The sequence below is a fragment of the Schistocerca cancellata genome, chromosome 2 (assembly GCF_023864275.1).
Source record: "Schistocerca cancellata isolate TAMUIC-IGC-003103 chromosome 2, iqSchCanc2.1, whole genome shotgun sequence".
Classification (NCBI taxonomy): Eukaryota; Metazoa; Arthropoda; class Insecta; order Orthoptera; family Acrididae; genus Schistocerca; species Schistocerca cancellata.
The window spans coordinates 786,606,201-786,621,488 of record NC_064627.1 but is presented as its reverse complement, the minus strand read 5'-3'; the positions used below and the strand labels follow the sequence as shown (position 1 = coordinate 786,621,488).

The 15,288-nt window shown below is 42.1% G+C and overlaps 1 protein-coding gene across 1 annotated transcript in view; it reads right to left on the bottom strand.

The window, feature by feature from the left end:
* LOC126158699 (ATP-binding cassette sub-family C member 4-like) overlaps window positions 1-14,741 on the bottom strand; it is a 179,096-nt gene extending 164,355 nt beyond the window's left edge. The window contains exon 1 of the mRNA XM_049916462.1: window positions 14,662-14,741. Within this exon, the coding sequence (XP_049772419.1) occupies window positions 14,662-14,741 (80 nt within the window). The remainder of the gene's footprint in view (window positions 1-14,661) is intronic.
* Between the last annotated feature and the right edge of the window lie 547 nt (window positions 14,742-15,288).

Below are 15,288 nucleotides of genomic sequence, written 5' to 3'. Positions count from 1 at the left end.
CTGACAAGTGCGAGAATTATCGCACAATCAGCTTAACAGCTCACGCATCGAAGCTGCTTACAAGAATAATATACAGAAGAATGGAAAAGAAAATTGAGAATGCGCTAGGTGACGATCAGTTTGGCTTTAGGAAAAGTAAAGGGACGAGAGAGGCAATTCTGACGTTACGGCTAATGATGGAAACAAGGCTAAAGAAAAATCAAGACACTTTCATAGGATTTGTCGACCTGGAAAAAGCGTTCGACAATATAAAATGGTGCAAGCTGTTCGAGATTCTGAAAAAAGTAGGGGTAAGCTATAGGGAGAGAAGGGTCATACACAATATGTACAACAACCAAGAGGGAATAATAAGAGTGGACGATCAAGAACGAAGTGCTCGTATTAAGAAGGGTGTAAGACAAGGCTGTAGCCTTTCGCCCCTACTCTTCAATCTGTACATCGAGGAAGCAATGATGGAAATAAAAGAAAGGTTCAGGAGTGGAATTAAAATACAAGGTGAAAGGATATCAATGATACGATTCGCTGATGTCATTGCTATCCTGAGTGAAAGTGAAGAAGAATTAAATGATCTGCTGAACGGAATGAACAGTCTAATGAGTACACAGTATGGTTTGAGAGTAAATCGGAGAAAGACGAAGGTAATGAGAAGTAGCAGAAATGAGAACAGTGAGAAACTTAACATCAGGATTGATGGTCATGAAGTCAATGAAGTTAAGGAATTCTGCTACCTAGGCAGTAAAATAACCAATGACGTACGGAGCAAGGAGGACATCAAAAGCAAACTCGCTATGGCAAAAAAGGCATTTCTGGCCAAGAGAAGTCTACTAATATCAAATACCGGCCTTAATTTGAGGAAGAAATTTCTGAGGATGTACGTCTGGAGTACAGCATTGTATGGTAGTGAAACATGGACTGTGGGAAAACCGGAACAGAAGAGAAGCGAAGCATTTGAGATGTGGTGCTATAGACGAATGTTGAAAATTAGGTAGACTGATAAGGTAAGGAATGAGGAGGTTCTACGCAGAATCGGAGAGGAAAGGAATATGTGGAACACACTGATAAGGAGAAGGGACAGGATGATAGGACATCTGCTAAGACATGAGGGAATGACTTCCATGGTACTAGAGGGAGCTGTAGAGGGCAAAAACTGTAGAGGAAGACAGAGATTGGAATACGTCAAGCAAATAATTGAGGACCTAGGTTGAAAGTGCTACTCTGAGATGAAGAGGTTAGCACAGGAAAGGAATTCGTGGCTGGCCGCATCAAACCAGTCAGTAGACTGATGACCAAAAAAAAAAAAAAAAAAAAAAAAAAAAAAATCGTAATATAAGAATTATCCTAGGGGACTTTAATGGAAAAATAGGTATAGAGGATATGTTCATCCCCACAATAGGAAAACATAGCAAGCACTCGACCACAAACGAAAATGGATTAAAAATGAACGACTTTGCACTTTCAAAGAATATGAGAATTTGGTCGACGATGTTCCCTCACAAACAAATACACAAAGGTTCATGGGGCTCTCCAGATGGCAAAACAGTAAATCAGATTGACCATGTTATGACAGATTAACGTTGCACTTCATTTATAAGAGATGTAAGTTCGTACAGAGGAGCTGAAATTGACTCAGATCATTTCCTAGTGGTAGGAAAGATGAAAATCAAAATAATTTGGAATCAACAACCAAAAGCCACACCAAAAAGTAATTCAGACATCGAACGACTGAAGGAACTGTCTGTTAAAGAAGCCTATGCGACTGAAATAAATAACCGATTTACAGCATTGCAAGAAGCTGAGGAGGAAAATAGTGTCGAGAAGGCTTGGGAAAGAATAAAGACAGTAGTAACAGATGCAGCAGAAAAAACACTGGTCAGGAAAAAGAAAACGAAGAAACAGAAATGGTTCAAAAAAAATTGACAGAGAGCAGTGGAAAAGAGGAAAAAACCCAGGATGCTGTGGCTGCATAATAAGGAGAGTGAAGTCAAGAGAGAGAGACCTTGAAGGCGGTTAGAAGAGAAACAGCAAGAGTTCTACGAACAGAGAAAAGCAAATATCTAACTGGAGTTCTAGAATCTATAGAAATGGAAGGTAGGAATGGAAACTCAAAGAATTTGTTTCAGCATACAAAGAAAAGTAGGAGAGGTTACCAAAAGTCAAAACTTATTCATAAAAGATAAAAATCAAAATATGCTAACACAGCTGGAAGATATCCTAGGAAGATGGAAAGAGTATTTCACAGAAATGTTAAGTAGCAGTGACCCGCACATAGCCTTCAATTACCCAATGTCTGAGAGTGACAGCATTAATAATGACAAACGTAGAATCACAGAACAGGAAGTGATCCACACAATTCAAAAGCTGAAAAACAACAAGGCAGCAGGCGAGGACCAGATATCAGCAAAGATGATAAAAGAGGACGGAAGCAAACTACACAAAGAAATTTATAACCTTATCACAATGATATAGAAAACTGAAACACTGCCTGAAGATTGGAAAACTGCTATAATTTGTCCCATACACAAGAAAGGAAACAGAATGGAATGGGGAAATTACAGAGGGATCAGTTTGCTGAACATAACACACGAAATCCTGTCAATGATCGTTCTGGAAAAGCTTAAACCATACGCAGGAAACATTATTTAAGATTACCAGGTTAGATTACGAACAAACCATTCCATAACTGATAATTTGTTTACTATACGAGAGACCTTTGAGAAATACTGGGAATTTAACAAAAACATTCCCTGTCTCTTAATTGACTTCCAGGGGCCTATGACAGCATCCACAGAAGTAGCCTCTACAACACATTACGATAATTTAGTATACCCAGTAAAATCATTAGATAATACAATTATGCATGGATGGCTCCCAGGTAGCAGTGAAGTTAAGAGGATCTATATCCCCCACCTTTCCAATTAAAACAGGATTATGACAAGGAGACGTTGTTTCATGTGTCCTCTTCAACCTTGCATTAGAGAAAGTGGTTCGGGAGAGTAATATACATCTATACAATGGTCTCCGATTCGAACACAGTGAAGTAAAACTCCTGGCTTATGCAGATGATATATTGTTGCTGAGTGAAACTGAGGAACTGAAAGACATGTACAGATCTCTCTGTCACAGTGCCAGCCGAAACAGAATATATGGAAATAGTCGAGTCATATACCCAAATCCTTACTTTGAAATTGACCAACATTCTAAATTCACAAAAGTTCTTCAGTTTAAGTACCTTGGATCACGTTTCAAGAGTAAAAATATCATAACAATCGATATAAAACAAAGAATAGCCTCAGGGTCACGATGAATGTACTCACTAAGCAACCCACCCAAAACTAAAGCTGGACGCTTGCAAAGAATGAAAGAGAAAGACTGAATGTTTTCGAAACAAAGGTAATGAGAAAAATCGGAGGGCCTAAGTTGGAGAATGGCGTATGGAGAATTCGAAAGAACAATGAAATTTGTTAGTCAATGAATCAACCCACTATCATCTAGAAATTAAAAAGTAGCAGACTGCAATGGGCTGGACATGTGGCTAGAATGGAAAACAACAGAATCACCAAGAAAGCATTTGAAGGCACTGTCCAGGCAACAATACCATTGGGCCGACCTCTACAAGATGGAAAGATGACATAGAGAAGGACATCGCAGCATTAGGAATTTCTGCAGGGTGGAAAGAGAATGCAGATGGTGAAAGGAGATCGTTGATGCAGATCGTGGTCTACACGGCCTGTGATCGCTGAGGAGAAGAAGAAGAAGAAGTAGTAGTAGTGTTTTGTAAGACAGGAGGGCGATAGTATCTCACAAGAAACATACTCCGCGAAAACGCCAATTTAATTTGTGTATTGTTGTGTATTACTCGACAAAGCATCCGTTATTAGTACGCTTGCACGATGAAGACGGTTCGAGTCTTCATCCAGTCATAAAGACAAATTGTGGGTTGGTTATTTCGAGAAGGGCACGGCCGACTTCCTTCCCCAGCTTTTCGTTATCCGAGCTTGTGCTCCATCTCTACTGGCCGCGCTGTTGTCGGGACGTTAGACTCGAAACTTCCTTCCTTCGTTCGGACCGTAACAGGAACGAACTTCGTCACGTGACTAAACGCAGTCACGTTCCGCTGGTATCCGTCGCTACTCCCAAGCCAAGCATGGAAATCGATCGCAGCAAATGTATTCATGAGCACCGCTTCAGTCATGGACTGTGTGGCTGATCCCGGCGGAGGTTCGAGTCCTCCCTCGGGCATGGGTGTGTGTGTTTGTCCTTAGGATAATTTAGGTTAAGTAGTGTGTAAGCTTAGGGACTGATGATCTTAGCAGTTAAGGTCCATAAGATTTCACACACATTTGAACATTTTTTAACATGAGCACCGCGATGAGCCTCATAGACGAAGGCCTAGAAGCACTACATATGTTGAACGTGTCATCTACTTTTTCCCTGTACACATAAATATGCACACCTACACAAACATTATACTTTAATATTTTTCTCTGGGATCTATTTCCCAGAATTAAAATAAATGTAGTTATCATTCCCTGGTCCTCCCCACCATTTTTGGGATGTTTTCTTTGACTGTAAGGAAAATCCTGGAACTGGCTATCCGCTTCCAAATGTCCCCAACTGGGATTCCCTCTGACCCACTTTCAGGCTGCAGTGACATTTGGCTGTGAAATATTCCAGGGTTGTTGGACAACTTCTGCGTGGGATGGGTCATGACACATTGCCTTCACGAGGGAGCTGGCAGCTGGTAGCTTAGGCAACCAGCATTAACAGTCGAAACGTTTTATTAACACTAATGCGACTACGCAAGTAGACTCTGGGCGGCGGCAGCGGCCACGCATCGTCACAACACATGGTGAGGACGGCACCTTGATGTGACCAGCTAACTGCCACTGAGCCGTGACGTCGGTGCCCAGGTATGCTAACTCCGGAAGCTTACACAGCTGCGTTGGTCCCCGTTAAGGGCACACGGCCATTCGCGGATAGACTGCCATGTTGCGTCCGCGGGAAGCTTGTCTCCCGTGGTAGTCTGGCAACTGTGAGTGACAGCGCGTGGCGTCTGCGCGCACACACCAGCACGGAAGAGTGGGCAGCTGCACCCCTCAAGTCCCATTCCGCTACCCTCCAGGGGAGCAATTTGGTTGCTGAGGCAGTGAACCAAGAAGTGGCTTGCTGGTGGAGAAGTGCCAAGCTCAAGAAGGACTTGACACTAAGAGAAAGTGCGACAGTGCAGTCCGAAACTGGTAGCAGCTGCATGCTGTCCCATTTCCCCTGGTGTCTCTTTTATCCCCATAAGCGCTGCTGAAATGTGTACTCCTCTATTAAAATTAATGGTTTCTTATACTGGCTCGCTAGCCACTGGTTGTTCTAACACACTGTTCGCAGTCGCACTCAGGACAACAAATTCTGATCTGGTGGTCCTAAGAAAGCCGCGTTTAAGTGCTGCGTCGCATTTTTGCAATGCTTGAGGTAGTTGCTGCAGCCGGCAGACCAACACTTTGGCGCCCTGTGGCTTCCTTCATCTACTGTGGCTCGACTGCTAGCTTCTGCGGCAACTCCTAAGCAATAATTGGAGTGATACAGCTGAAAAGAAACGCAACTCATTAATGAGCCAGATTTCAACAGTCCACTCGGGTAATTGGAGCAGGGGGAAAAAACCCGATAAGACGGACAATGAAGTAAATGAAACGGGACGGAATGTGCTCGTAAAATGTTTACGAGTATGTTTAGTAACTACTGTAGTTACTGTGCAAAATTTGGCAAGAGGAACACAATGCTGAGAGGAGTGGGATTCAATAACTTACCCAAAGCAGGAAGAGGAAGCAAACAACAAACAGTAAACATACTGTTGATGATTTGGATAAATATAGCAAAAGCTCTGTGATGTTTGGAACAATATAAAGAAAAACAATCTTTGCGAAAATATGACAATTTTTTGCAGCACAGAACTTCAATGGCAGCAAGAAGATTCTGAAATATATTGTGTCTGAGATTTCGTTTCACAACGAGTCATCATGTACGGATGGGACAACAAAATTTCATATCTTTATTTGAAAATATTAAGGATCAGAACTGAAGCACACAGTGTTTTATTCAGACGAAGTATGAATTTATACGTATTATAAATTGAATAAATGTTGTCACAGTGATATTGGGTGAGAGGTGATGTTAAGAAAAGTGTCAGCAGATATATAATTGTTGCGCTACATAGGGCGTTGGCGTGTACACGTGCACCAGATATACTGAAGGTCTTGAGTTCACTTTATCGAATAATGTTACCAGGTCATAGCATAAAATGACAATAGCCTACAGCCGAGCTTGCTGCACAACAGCGCCAAATACACTGATACTTTAAAAAAAAAAAAAAAAAAAAATTGAAACGAGAAGAAACTGCACGTTCTCAAAAGGTATTTCAGTAATTTCAAAACAAAGTCAAATTTAAAAAGAACTTGGCTATATGAGTTCACTTATTAGTACTACGTCCCACCCCCAGTGTGCTGGATACATACACTGATTCATTTGGGCAGGGTGTCATTATTAAAGCCAAAGAGAGCTACTTCTCTAAGGGCGACGAGAAAGAAATAGAGCTGCGCGAGCGCGCGCACGCGCACGCGCAATGACGAGCCAAAACATTATACACTAGTGCAAGTCTGTATATTTTGACGTAATATTGCATAGGACATGGATGCCAAACCCAAGGCAACCTGACGAGAAATGTCCATATGTCTCTCGCTACGGAGGAACCACAATGTGAAGCAGACACTGGAACATATGGAGATCTGAGTCGGCTCTGGAAGCATACTCAGGTAGCACAAATTGTTAAAGTGGCTGCTCGCGACAAGCGGAAAATCCCAGTTCGAGTGCCGCTCCGGCGTAAATGTTCATACGTTTCCAGTAAATAGTATGAACATTTACGCAGCACGGAAAGTCATAACCACTGATCATTGTGAGACAGGATGGCAGCTGCGGGAATGTGGTGTAAGCGGATCAGAGATGAATCATTCTAGCGACGATACGACCCACAAATGGCAAAATCCACTTACGTAAGCGACTTCGGCAAAGGGCAGATTGTTTCGGCCTGAGGCTTGCGAATGAGCGCACTGAACTTGGGGATTCGCAGATGGGCCGTACACTTTGTCATGTTGACCCAACTACATTGTTAATTACGACTGCAGTGGGCACAAGATGCTCGAGGTTGGACCTTTGACCAATGGCAATGTGTCGTCTGGTCCGATGAATCAGGATTATTGTTGGAAATGAGCATCTGGCGTCATTGACCGGGAGGCCCCTTACGGGGCAGATCTGGCCTTGGTGGAGGTCTTTTCACATTCGACACCACATTGGGCGACCTGAGCGCCGGATGGGGATGAAATGATGATGAAGGCAACACAGCAACCAGTCCCTGAGCGGAGAAAATCCCCGACCCAGCCGGGAATCGAACCCGGGCCCGTAGGACGGCAATCCGTCACGCTGACCATTCAGCTATGGGGGCGGACGAGGATTATTGTTGCAACAGGTCGATTGTCGCGTCCAGGTAAACGAATGTTCGACACGTGCACAGGACCATGGGCGCGGACCACTAGGGGTAGTATTATTTAATAAGAGAGATTCACGTGACCTTTCATGGCACCTGTGGTAGTAATCGAAGGTACCATGACAAATATGGACTACATGAACATTACTCCGGGCCACATCCCTTAATGTTTGATGTCTTTCACGACGGCAGAGGCTCCTTACAGCAGGGTAACTACCGTGCGACAAGGCCGAACTCGTGATAGAGTGATTAGAGAAGAATGATCGTGAACTCACTCATGTTTCTCCGGAAACTTACCAAGCTCTTGTCGAATCTACACCAAGCAGAACCGCTGCTGTATGGCGTTCCAAAGTTGGATAAGCACTTTATTAAGCAATTTATCACAATGCTTTGACTCATCACAGAATAAAACCGGTTAAAAAATTAGAAACACCATTTTTGTATAAACGCAAGTGTCAGATTTCGAATTCCACTCTAATATCCCTCAAATCTAGAACTACATCTCCTTGTACATGTATACTCTGTAATTCACAATTAAGTGCCCGGCAGAAGGTTCATCGAATCCCCTTAAGCTACTTCTGTACCGTTCCACTCTCCAAGAGCGCTCGGGAAAAAAACGAACACACTAATCTTTCCGCTAAAACTCTGATTTCTCTTACTTTACTATGATGACCATTTTTCGTTGCATCCTCGGGAACCGAAAATTGTTTCCGTATTTGGAGGAGAAAGTTCAAAAAATGGCTCAAATGGCTCTGAACACTATGGAACTTCTGAGGTCATCAGCCCCCTAGAACTTAGAACTACTTATACTTAACTAACCTAAGGACATCATACACATCCATGCCCGAGGCAAGATTCGAACTTGCGACCATAGCGGTCTCGCGGTTCCAGACTGTAGCGCCTAGAACCGCACGGCCACTCCGGCCGGTGGAGAAAGTTAGTGATTGAAATCTGATAAGGAGAACCTGCCACAACGAAAAACGCCTCTGTCTTAATGATTGCCACTCCAAATCGTGTATCGTATCCGTGGCACTCTCCTCCCCCCCCCCCCTCCCCACTACTTTGCGATAATACAAAACAAACTTTGAATTCCTACCAGATACGGATCCCACACAGTACAGTAGTACTCCAGAAGACGGCGAACAATCGTAGTGTAAGCAGTCTCTTTAGCAGGCATGTTGCATTTTCTAAGTGTTTTGCCAATAAATCACAGTATTTCATTCGCTTTCCCCAAAACATTACCTATGTGGTCATTCCAATTTCAGTTATTTGTAACTGCAATGGTGAAGTATTTAGTTGAATTCACAGCTTATAAATTTGTGTGGTTTATCGCCTAACCGAAATTTAGCGGAGTCCTTTTAATGTTCATGCGGATTGCACTTTTCATTATTTAGAGCCGGTTGCCATATTTTGCATCAGACAGATATCTTGTCTGAGTTATTCTGCAATTAGTTTTGATCACCTGACGGCTTTACACGACAGTAAATGACAGCATCATCTGCAAAAAATGTTAGAGGGCTGCTCAGATGGTTTCCTAAATCATTTGTACAGATCATTAACAACAGAAGGTCTATAACATTTCTTTGGGGAACGGCGGCCACTACTTCTGTTTTACTCGATGACTTTCCATCAGTTGCTACGAACTGCGACTTTTCTGATAGAAATCACGAATCCAGTCACACAACTCTGACGGCACTCCATAAGCACATAGTCCGATTATAAGCCACTTGAGAGGGACAGTATCCAAAACTTTTGGAAATCTAGAAATACGGAATTAATTGCAGATCTCCTGTTGATAGCACTCATTACTTCGTGAGAATATAGAACTATCTGTGTTCACAGTATCCACATTTTCTAAATCCGTGTTGGCTTTTTGCCAGAAAATAATTTTGTTCAGTGTAATTCATAATGTTCGAACGCAGTGTATGTTCCAAAATCCTACAACAAATCGACGTTAGTGATATGAGTCTGTAATTTAGCGGATTATTCGTATTTCTTCTCTTGTGTATAGGTGTGACTTATTTAACTTTCCAGTCTTTAGGTACGGATCTTTCGACGAGCGAGCAGTAGTACATGATTGCTAAGTATGGAGCCACTGTATCAGCATACCGTGAAAGGAACCTGACTGGTATACAATCTGGGCTGGAGGACTTGCCTTTATGATTGATTTAAGCAACTACGCTACACCGAAAGTATTTACTTGTAAGTCACTCATGTTGGCACTTCTTCATTCGAATTCTGGAAATTTCATCTTCTTTGGTGGAATAATTTCGAAATAGCGTGTTTTGTGACTCTGCTTTAGAGGTACTGTCATCAGTTATCGCGCAGTCTGCTGTCTTACCGCTGCTGTACTTTGCATACGATCACTGCAGTATCTCTTTGGGGTTTCTGCCTGATTGCGAGACAAAAATTCGTTGTGGAAACTCTTGAAAGCATCCGGCAATGAAGTTCGCGCTAAACTTCGAGCCTCTGTAAAACTTTACCAATCTTGGAGATCGTGCGTTCTTTTAAATTTGGTGTGTCCTTTTCGTTACTTCTGCAACGGTTTTCTGACCTGTTTTGTGTACCATGGGCGCTCTGTACGTCTTCTATTAATTTATTTGATATACATCTCTCAATCGACTTGCATACTATTTCTCTGAAGTCAAAGCATATCTGGTCTACGCTAACTTAGACTGGAAGGAGCGGAGACTGCCCCTTAGGAAGGCGTCAAGTCAATTTTTATCTGCTTCTTCAGATAGACGTATTTTGCGTTTACTTTGATGGGTTTGGATGTTACATATTCAGTCTCGCTGCAACAGCCTTGTGCTGACTAATCTCTGTATTCATTATAAAGCTCACTATTTGATCCGGAAAATTTGTTGCTAAGAGATCAAGTAGTTTTCGCAACCATTTACACATCGAGTGGGCTCTTCAAGTAATTGTTCAAAACAGGTTTCTGAGAAATCATTCAGTATGATTTCGTACGACATTTTACGCCTACCACCGACTTTAAGGATATATTTTCGCCAACTAACCGAGGGGAGATTCAAGTTACCACTTACTATAATTGTATGAGTGGAATACATATTTGAATATAACTGTTTAAAAACTGTATAATCTGAGTCGGGGGTCGGTAAAAGAAAGCAATTATTAATTTATTCCGTTGTCACGAATAACACTACCCATTCTAACTCACAAGATCTATCTACTTCAGTTTCACTAAAAGATAAAGTACTTCTGGCAGCAATCAACGCTCCACCATCGACTGTATTTAGTCTATACTTTGCGAACACGTATTAATGTGTCAATAAGTTTAGAGTTGTTAACTGTGTAAAAATAGTGTTAATTATATGCACTTCGTGATATTGCAATATTAATGATATTGAAACACAATACTTTTTGAAATCTATGCCTACAAATGGACTGGGTTTAATAAATAACAAGAAGAAATAGTGCAAGCTACCGAATATTAAATGACGGAAATTTACTGACGTAGAAATAATATTCCTTTCCTCGTCGTGAGAAATATGAAGCAATTTTGATAGCTTTTACATGTCATAATACGGAATACTAGAAGCAAGCATAGTGACTACTGAGGGCGTCATGCATCCATAGATGGTGGTTGTTCTAGCGGACAGAAGTTTATTTCTTTTGTTGCTGATTTCTGAGAACATTTCCCGAGATACTAAAGAGTAGTGGGCTTTCATCGAGCTTTGAAGTCCGCTGTGCTATGAAACCATTCTAAATGAAATCATAACCTCACAGAACGCACCCTTATAGACGTCTTGTGAAATGATTTATGAGGAAGATTGTGTCGATACTAAAAAGACTCTGACTTAAGAACTCGAATTTATTTGTAAGTAGATGGAAAGCTATATTAGAAATAGTACAAAATGTGGCTGTCGATTTAATTTCTCATTTGATGTCGCTACCGGAGCAGCTGGCAGTGGGTGGTTTACACTCGCCATCGTTCGCTGTGAGAATGCTTCGCTACCCGGACTGGAATCTTTCGCCGACCGAGATGTCATCGCTTACAAGATCTGGCATTGTGGAATCGACCCAAAGACTCAATCTAGACCTAGTTTTGTTTATAGTAATATGACATTTATTTCGTATACTCGTTCCTGTCGTAAAGTTAGTAATGATGAGAAAATACATGTATGGATTAAAGGACTTGGTGTACTTGCTGAAAATGTAACTGTTACTGGACATATTACATTGCACTATAATTATTAATAAAGTGTGATCCTTGACTCCTGTGATTGGGGGCGCCAGCCGAGAACCGCTAGATGTACATCTGGTAGTCGGGGGCTCAAGGATGCAACAGTTCGAAAAAATTCGAAAACAGTGCCGCAGTGCCCGCTGAGCGCCTAGCCAGCCGGTGACGCAACCCGCATGGCTCGGCGCCAGGCCTGTGCAGCAGCAGACGCGCGCTGTCAGTGAGACTACAGCGCGCGTACGCTCTAACGCTCTCCCGCTGGTACGCGCAGAGTCTAAGTCCGTTATCAGTCGCGTTACGCAACCAAGGTCAGCCGCTCTCTATATAAGCGGGCAGTGCACGCCAGCGGAACCATTCCGCTTAATAAGAAGCTTCAGTGATCGAAGTCATTGGTTACAAGCTGTGGAAGGCAAATTGTACATGTCTGTCAGAGATAGGAAAGAATATGGCGGTAAAATATGGGCATCTTTCATAAAATTAGCATACTGTCGATACACCTCATGTTGGCAAGGATTTATTGTGAATCCCTACTTCGTAAAACGTTATTAACATTTTTCTCATTAATTAAGTACCAGTATCGCTGGAAAGTACATTGACAATTGATAACTGTTAATTGTGTGATTTTACATAGTTAGGCAACAAAAATAATTGCTAATTACGTTAGGCTTGTAAAATTGTGTGTTTCAGTTGTCTTCGTGAAAATAAGAGTGGAAGAAATATCGTCCCTATTACAACAATATAATAGTTTGACCGGAGTTACCAATATATATGTGTTGCGTTTGCTTCATTGACCCATTGTACAGTGACTGAGTGTGATGTTCAACGCTCATGATTTCAGTGAGTTGTTAAAATCTCACAGCTATTATTATAATCAATGCCCAGATGAAAATAAACAAAACCCACTGCTAGCTAACCCTCAGTGGTCTCGCATTTAGGAAAGCTCCGAAGTAGGAAGGGAGAAGGTGCCTTGGAGTGACTGAAGGAAGGTAGCAGTATGGCTAAGGAACTAAGTTAAAACTACCAAAAATTTAAGGCAAATGTTGAACTCGCAGTAGAGGAACGACTTCACTAAAATTATTGCCTATAAGTAAAGCCAATATTAACAACATTATTCACATACATAAAACTGCTACTAAAATTAATAATACAAGTTAAAATCACACTAAATATTCGAAAAACACAGAATTGGATAGGCCTTGAAGCCAGCCGCAGAATGACCATAATTACAACGTTGATGAACATGTACAGAAGTTGTTACAAATAGTTTATTGAACGTTTCATTCACTAGGGCCAAAGGTGCACTAAATATTATCAGCAGCGTGAACTGTTTACACTGTTATACAATTGTCCTGATGTTACTTAATTAAAATTGTGGCAATATAATGTTTGTAAGATGGTCATTTGAGTAGTGTGGTGATGAAGGGCCGTGGGCTTTGGTATTCCGTCTTTCAGCGTGCAATACTTTAATAAAACGAATAATTTTGATATGTATAAAATCTAATATTGTAAGATCAGAATGCAAATTAATCTTAAATATATGTCATATATACTCCCAGTGTATGTATGTTAATATGATTAGCTTTGAGTATGGTGACCGAACTGAATTTTGCTACACTGAATTAGGCAGTGGGTCATGTGATCAAGTTTTTAAACAGGCAGCCAGAGGAAACTTGATAGCCTTTTCATCTTCAGCGTTTAGCTTGGTAGGAGTGGTTTCTGGTAACGTTATGTGTCCAGAAAACCACTTTGGTTTAAGTGTTGCTCAAGCCTTGCTGTGATTTGGTCCAGTTCAGAAGTGTTTTGCGTTCATCAGCTCAGGACTTGGAAAAGTCTTTGACTCTGGTCAGTACTGGGCGTACAATCTTGTCTGGGCTACCAGTGAGTGCCTATTTCTTCAGTGGTTATTTTGCGCTGATTGACCTTTAACATTTTGTTGCATTTTAAGTGATGTGATACTTGACTCCTTGGCTCAGTTTATGTTCGTCAGTGCTGACGAATGTTCTATTTGCATTGTAAAATCAAATATTTCAGCTATTTATGTTGTGATCAGTAACTACCTAAGCGAGGCCACCACTCTGAACAGAATTCTGTGTCATTTGAATGAATGCGTTGTTAATACTAATCGTTTGGTCAAAAAAGATTCAAATGGCTCTTAACACTATAGGACTTAACATCTGAGGTCATCAGTCCCCTAAAACTTAGAACTACTTAAACCTAACTAACCTAAGGACATCACACAATTCCATGCTCGAGGCAGGATTCGAACCTACGACCGTAGCAGTCGCGCGGTTCCAGATTGAAGCGCCTATAACCGCTCGCCCACTGCGGCCGGCAATCGTTTGGTCGCGGGTCACATTGCAATTCTACGGGATCACTTCCTGAATATTTTCTCTCTTATAATTCGCAGTTATTTATCAACTAGATTATGTGTTTCAGTAATCTGTCTATCCTTAAATAAGGAGTGTCATAATTTATCATCATTGTTATACGCTTAGAGCAACCGTACAAGACCTAACAGATGCGCCACATCCAGCTTTAAGGTCGTGTATTCGCCCTCTGTTGCTTAGGTAGCAATGAATTAATGCTGATGGTGCCTAATTTCTTATCTTTAATGTTTTATCAAGCCCCAGTACAGTCGAAATTCTTTCGTCTAGAACGGGATTAAAACAGCTGTAGCTAGTACTAGTTGCAATTCAGTTGGCTCGTGCAGTGTAGGATAGCACTTTTCATTCATTCCAAGACTTATTTCAGGATTGAGTGTCCCACTATATGTTTCGCCATTTTGACAATAGACTATTAGTATGGGTGCTTTGAGCTTTATATACTACAGTAGCAGTAACCGTAGCAGTAGCAGCATTGCACTGTTAGGTGAGTGAGCACATGTTGTTGTAGCACTGGGCACACTGTATACGTGACGCCACAGCATGTTTACAGGGTCTCGAGCCGCCGCCTTTCTGTGCTGCTGTCCCTGGGAGACAAGTCTTGCTGCAGCACTGCCTTATCAGCAGCCATCTGTCCACTTCGCCGCCTGTTCATACAGCAGTCGCTTGGCCGCTGAGTCTAAGACGCCATCTGTCTGGTGCAGAATCTTCGCATGGCCGCCTCATTCACGAGACTGCCTGCCCACATTGTAGGCCCCACATGGTCACCGCATCCACGTAGCTGCCTGTACGCATCACAGTCATCGCTTCGCCACCAAGTCCAGTCTGCCGCTTGTCCATTATGTAGTCTCCGTGCTGCAGCTTCTCAGCTCCACCGCACCTACACGCCATCATCTGACCATACCACAGCTGTCGCAGAGCCTCCGAGTCGTCGCCGACGACTGGCTGTGCTGCAGCATTCATTCGCCTGTCCATGCCACAGCATCTCTGTACCCCACTCTCAAGACATCAGGGACTTCGATAACACTGAATGTAGAGCAACAGAGGCAGCGTACAATTTTATTACCAAACGTGTATATATATAGGATGGACTATTTTAATCCATAATGGGGAATGCTTTGAAATGGAGATGAGATATAGCAAAATGTTTCAGATAAAAGTTGTAGGGGCAAAGAGGT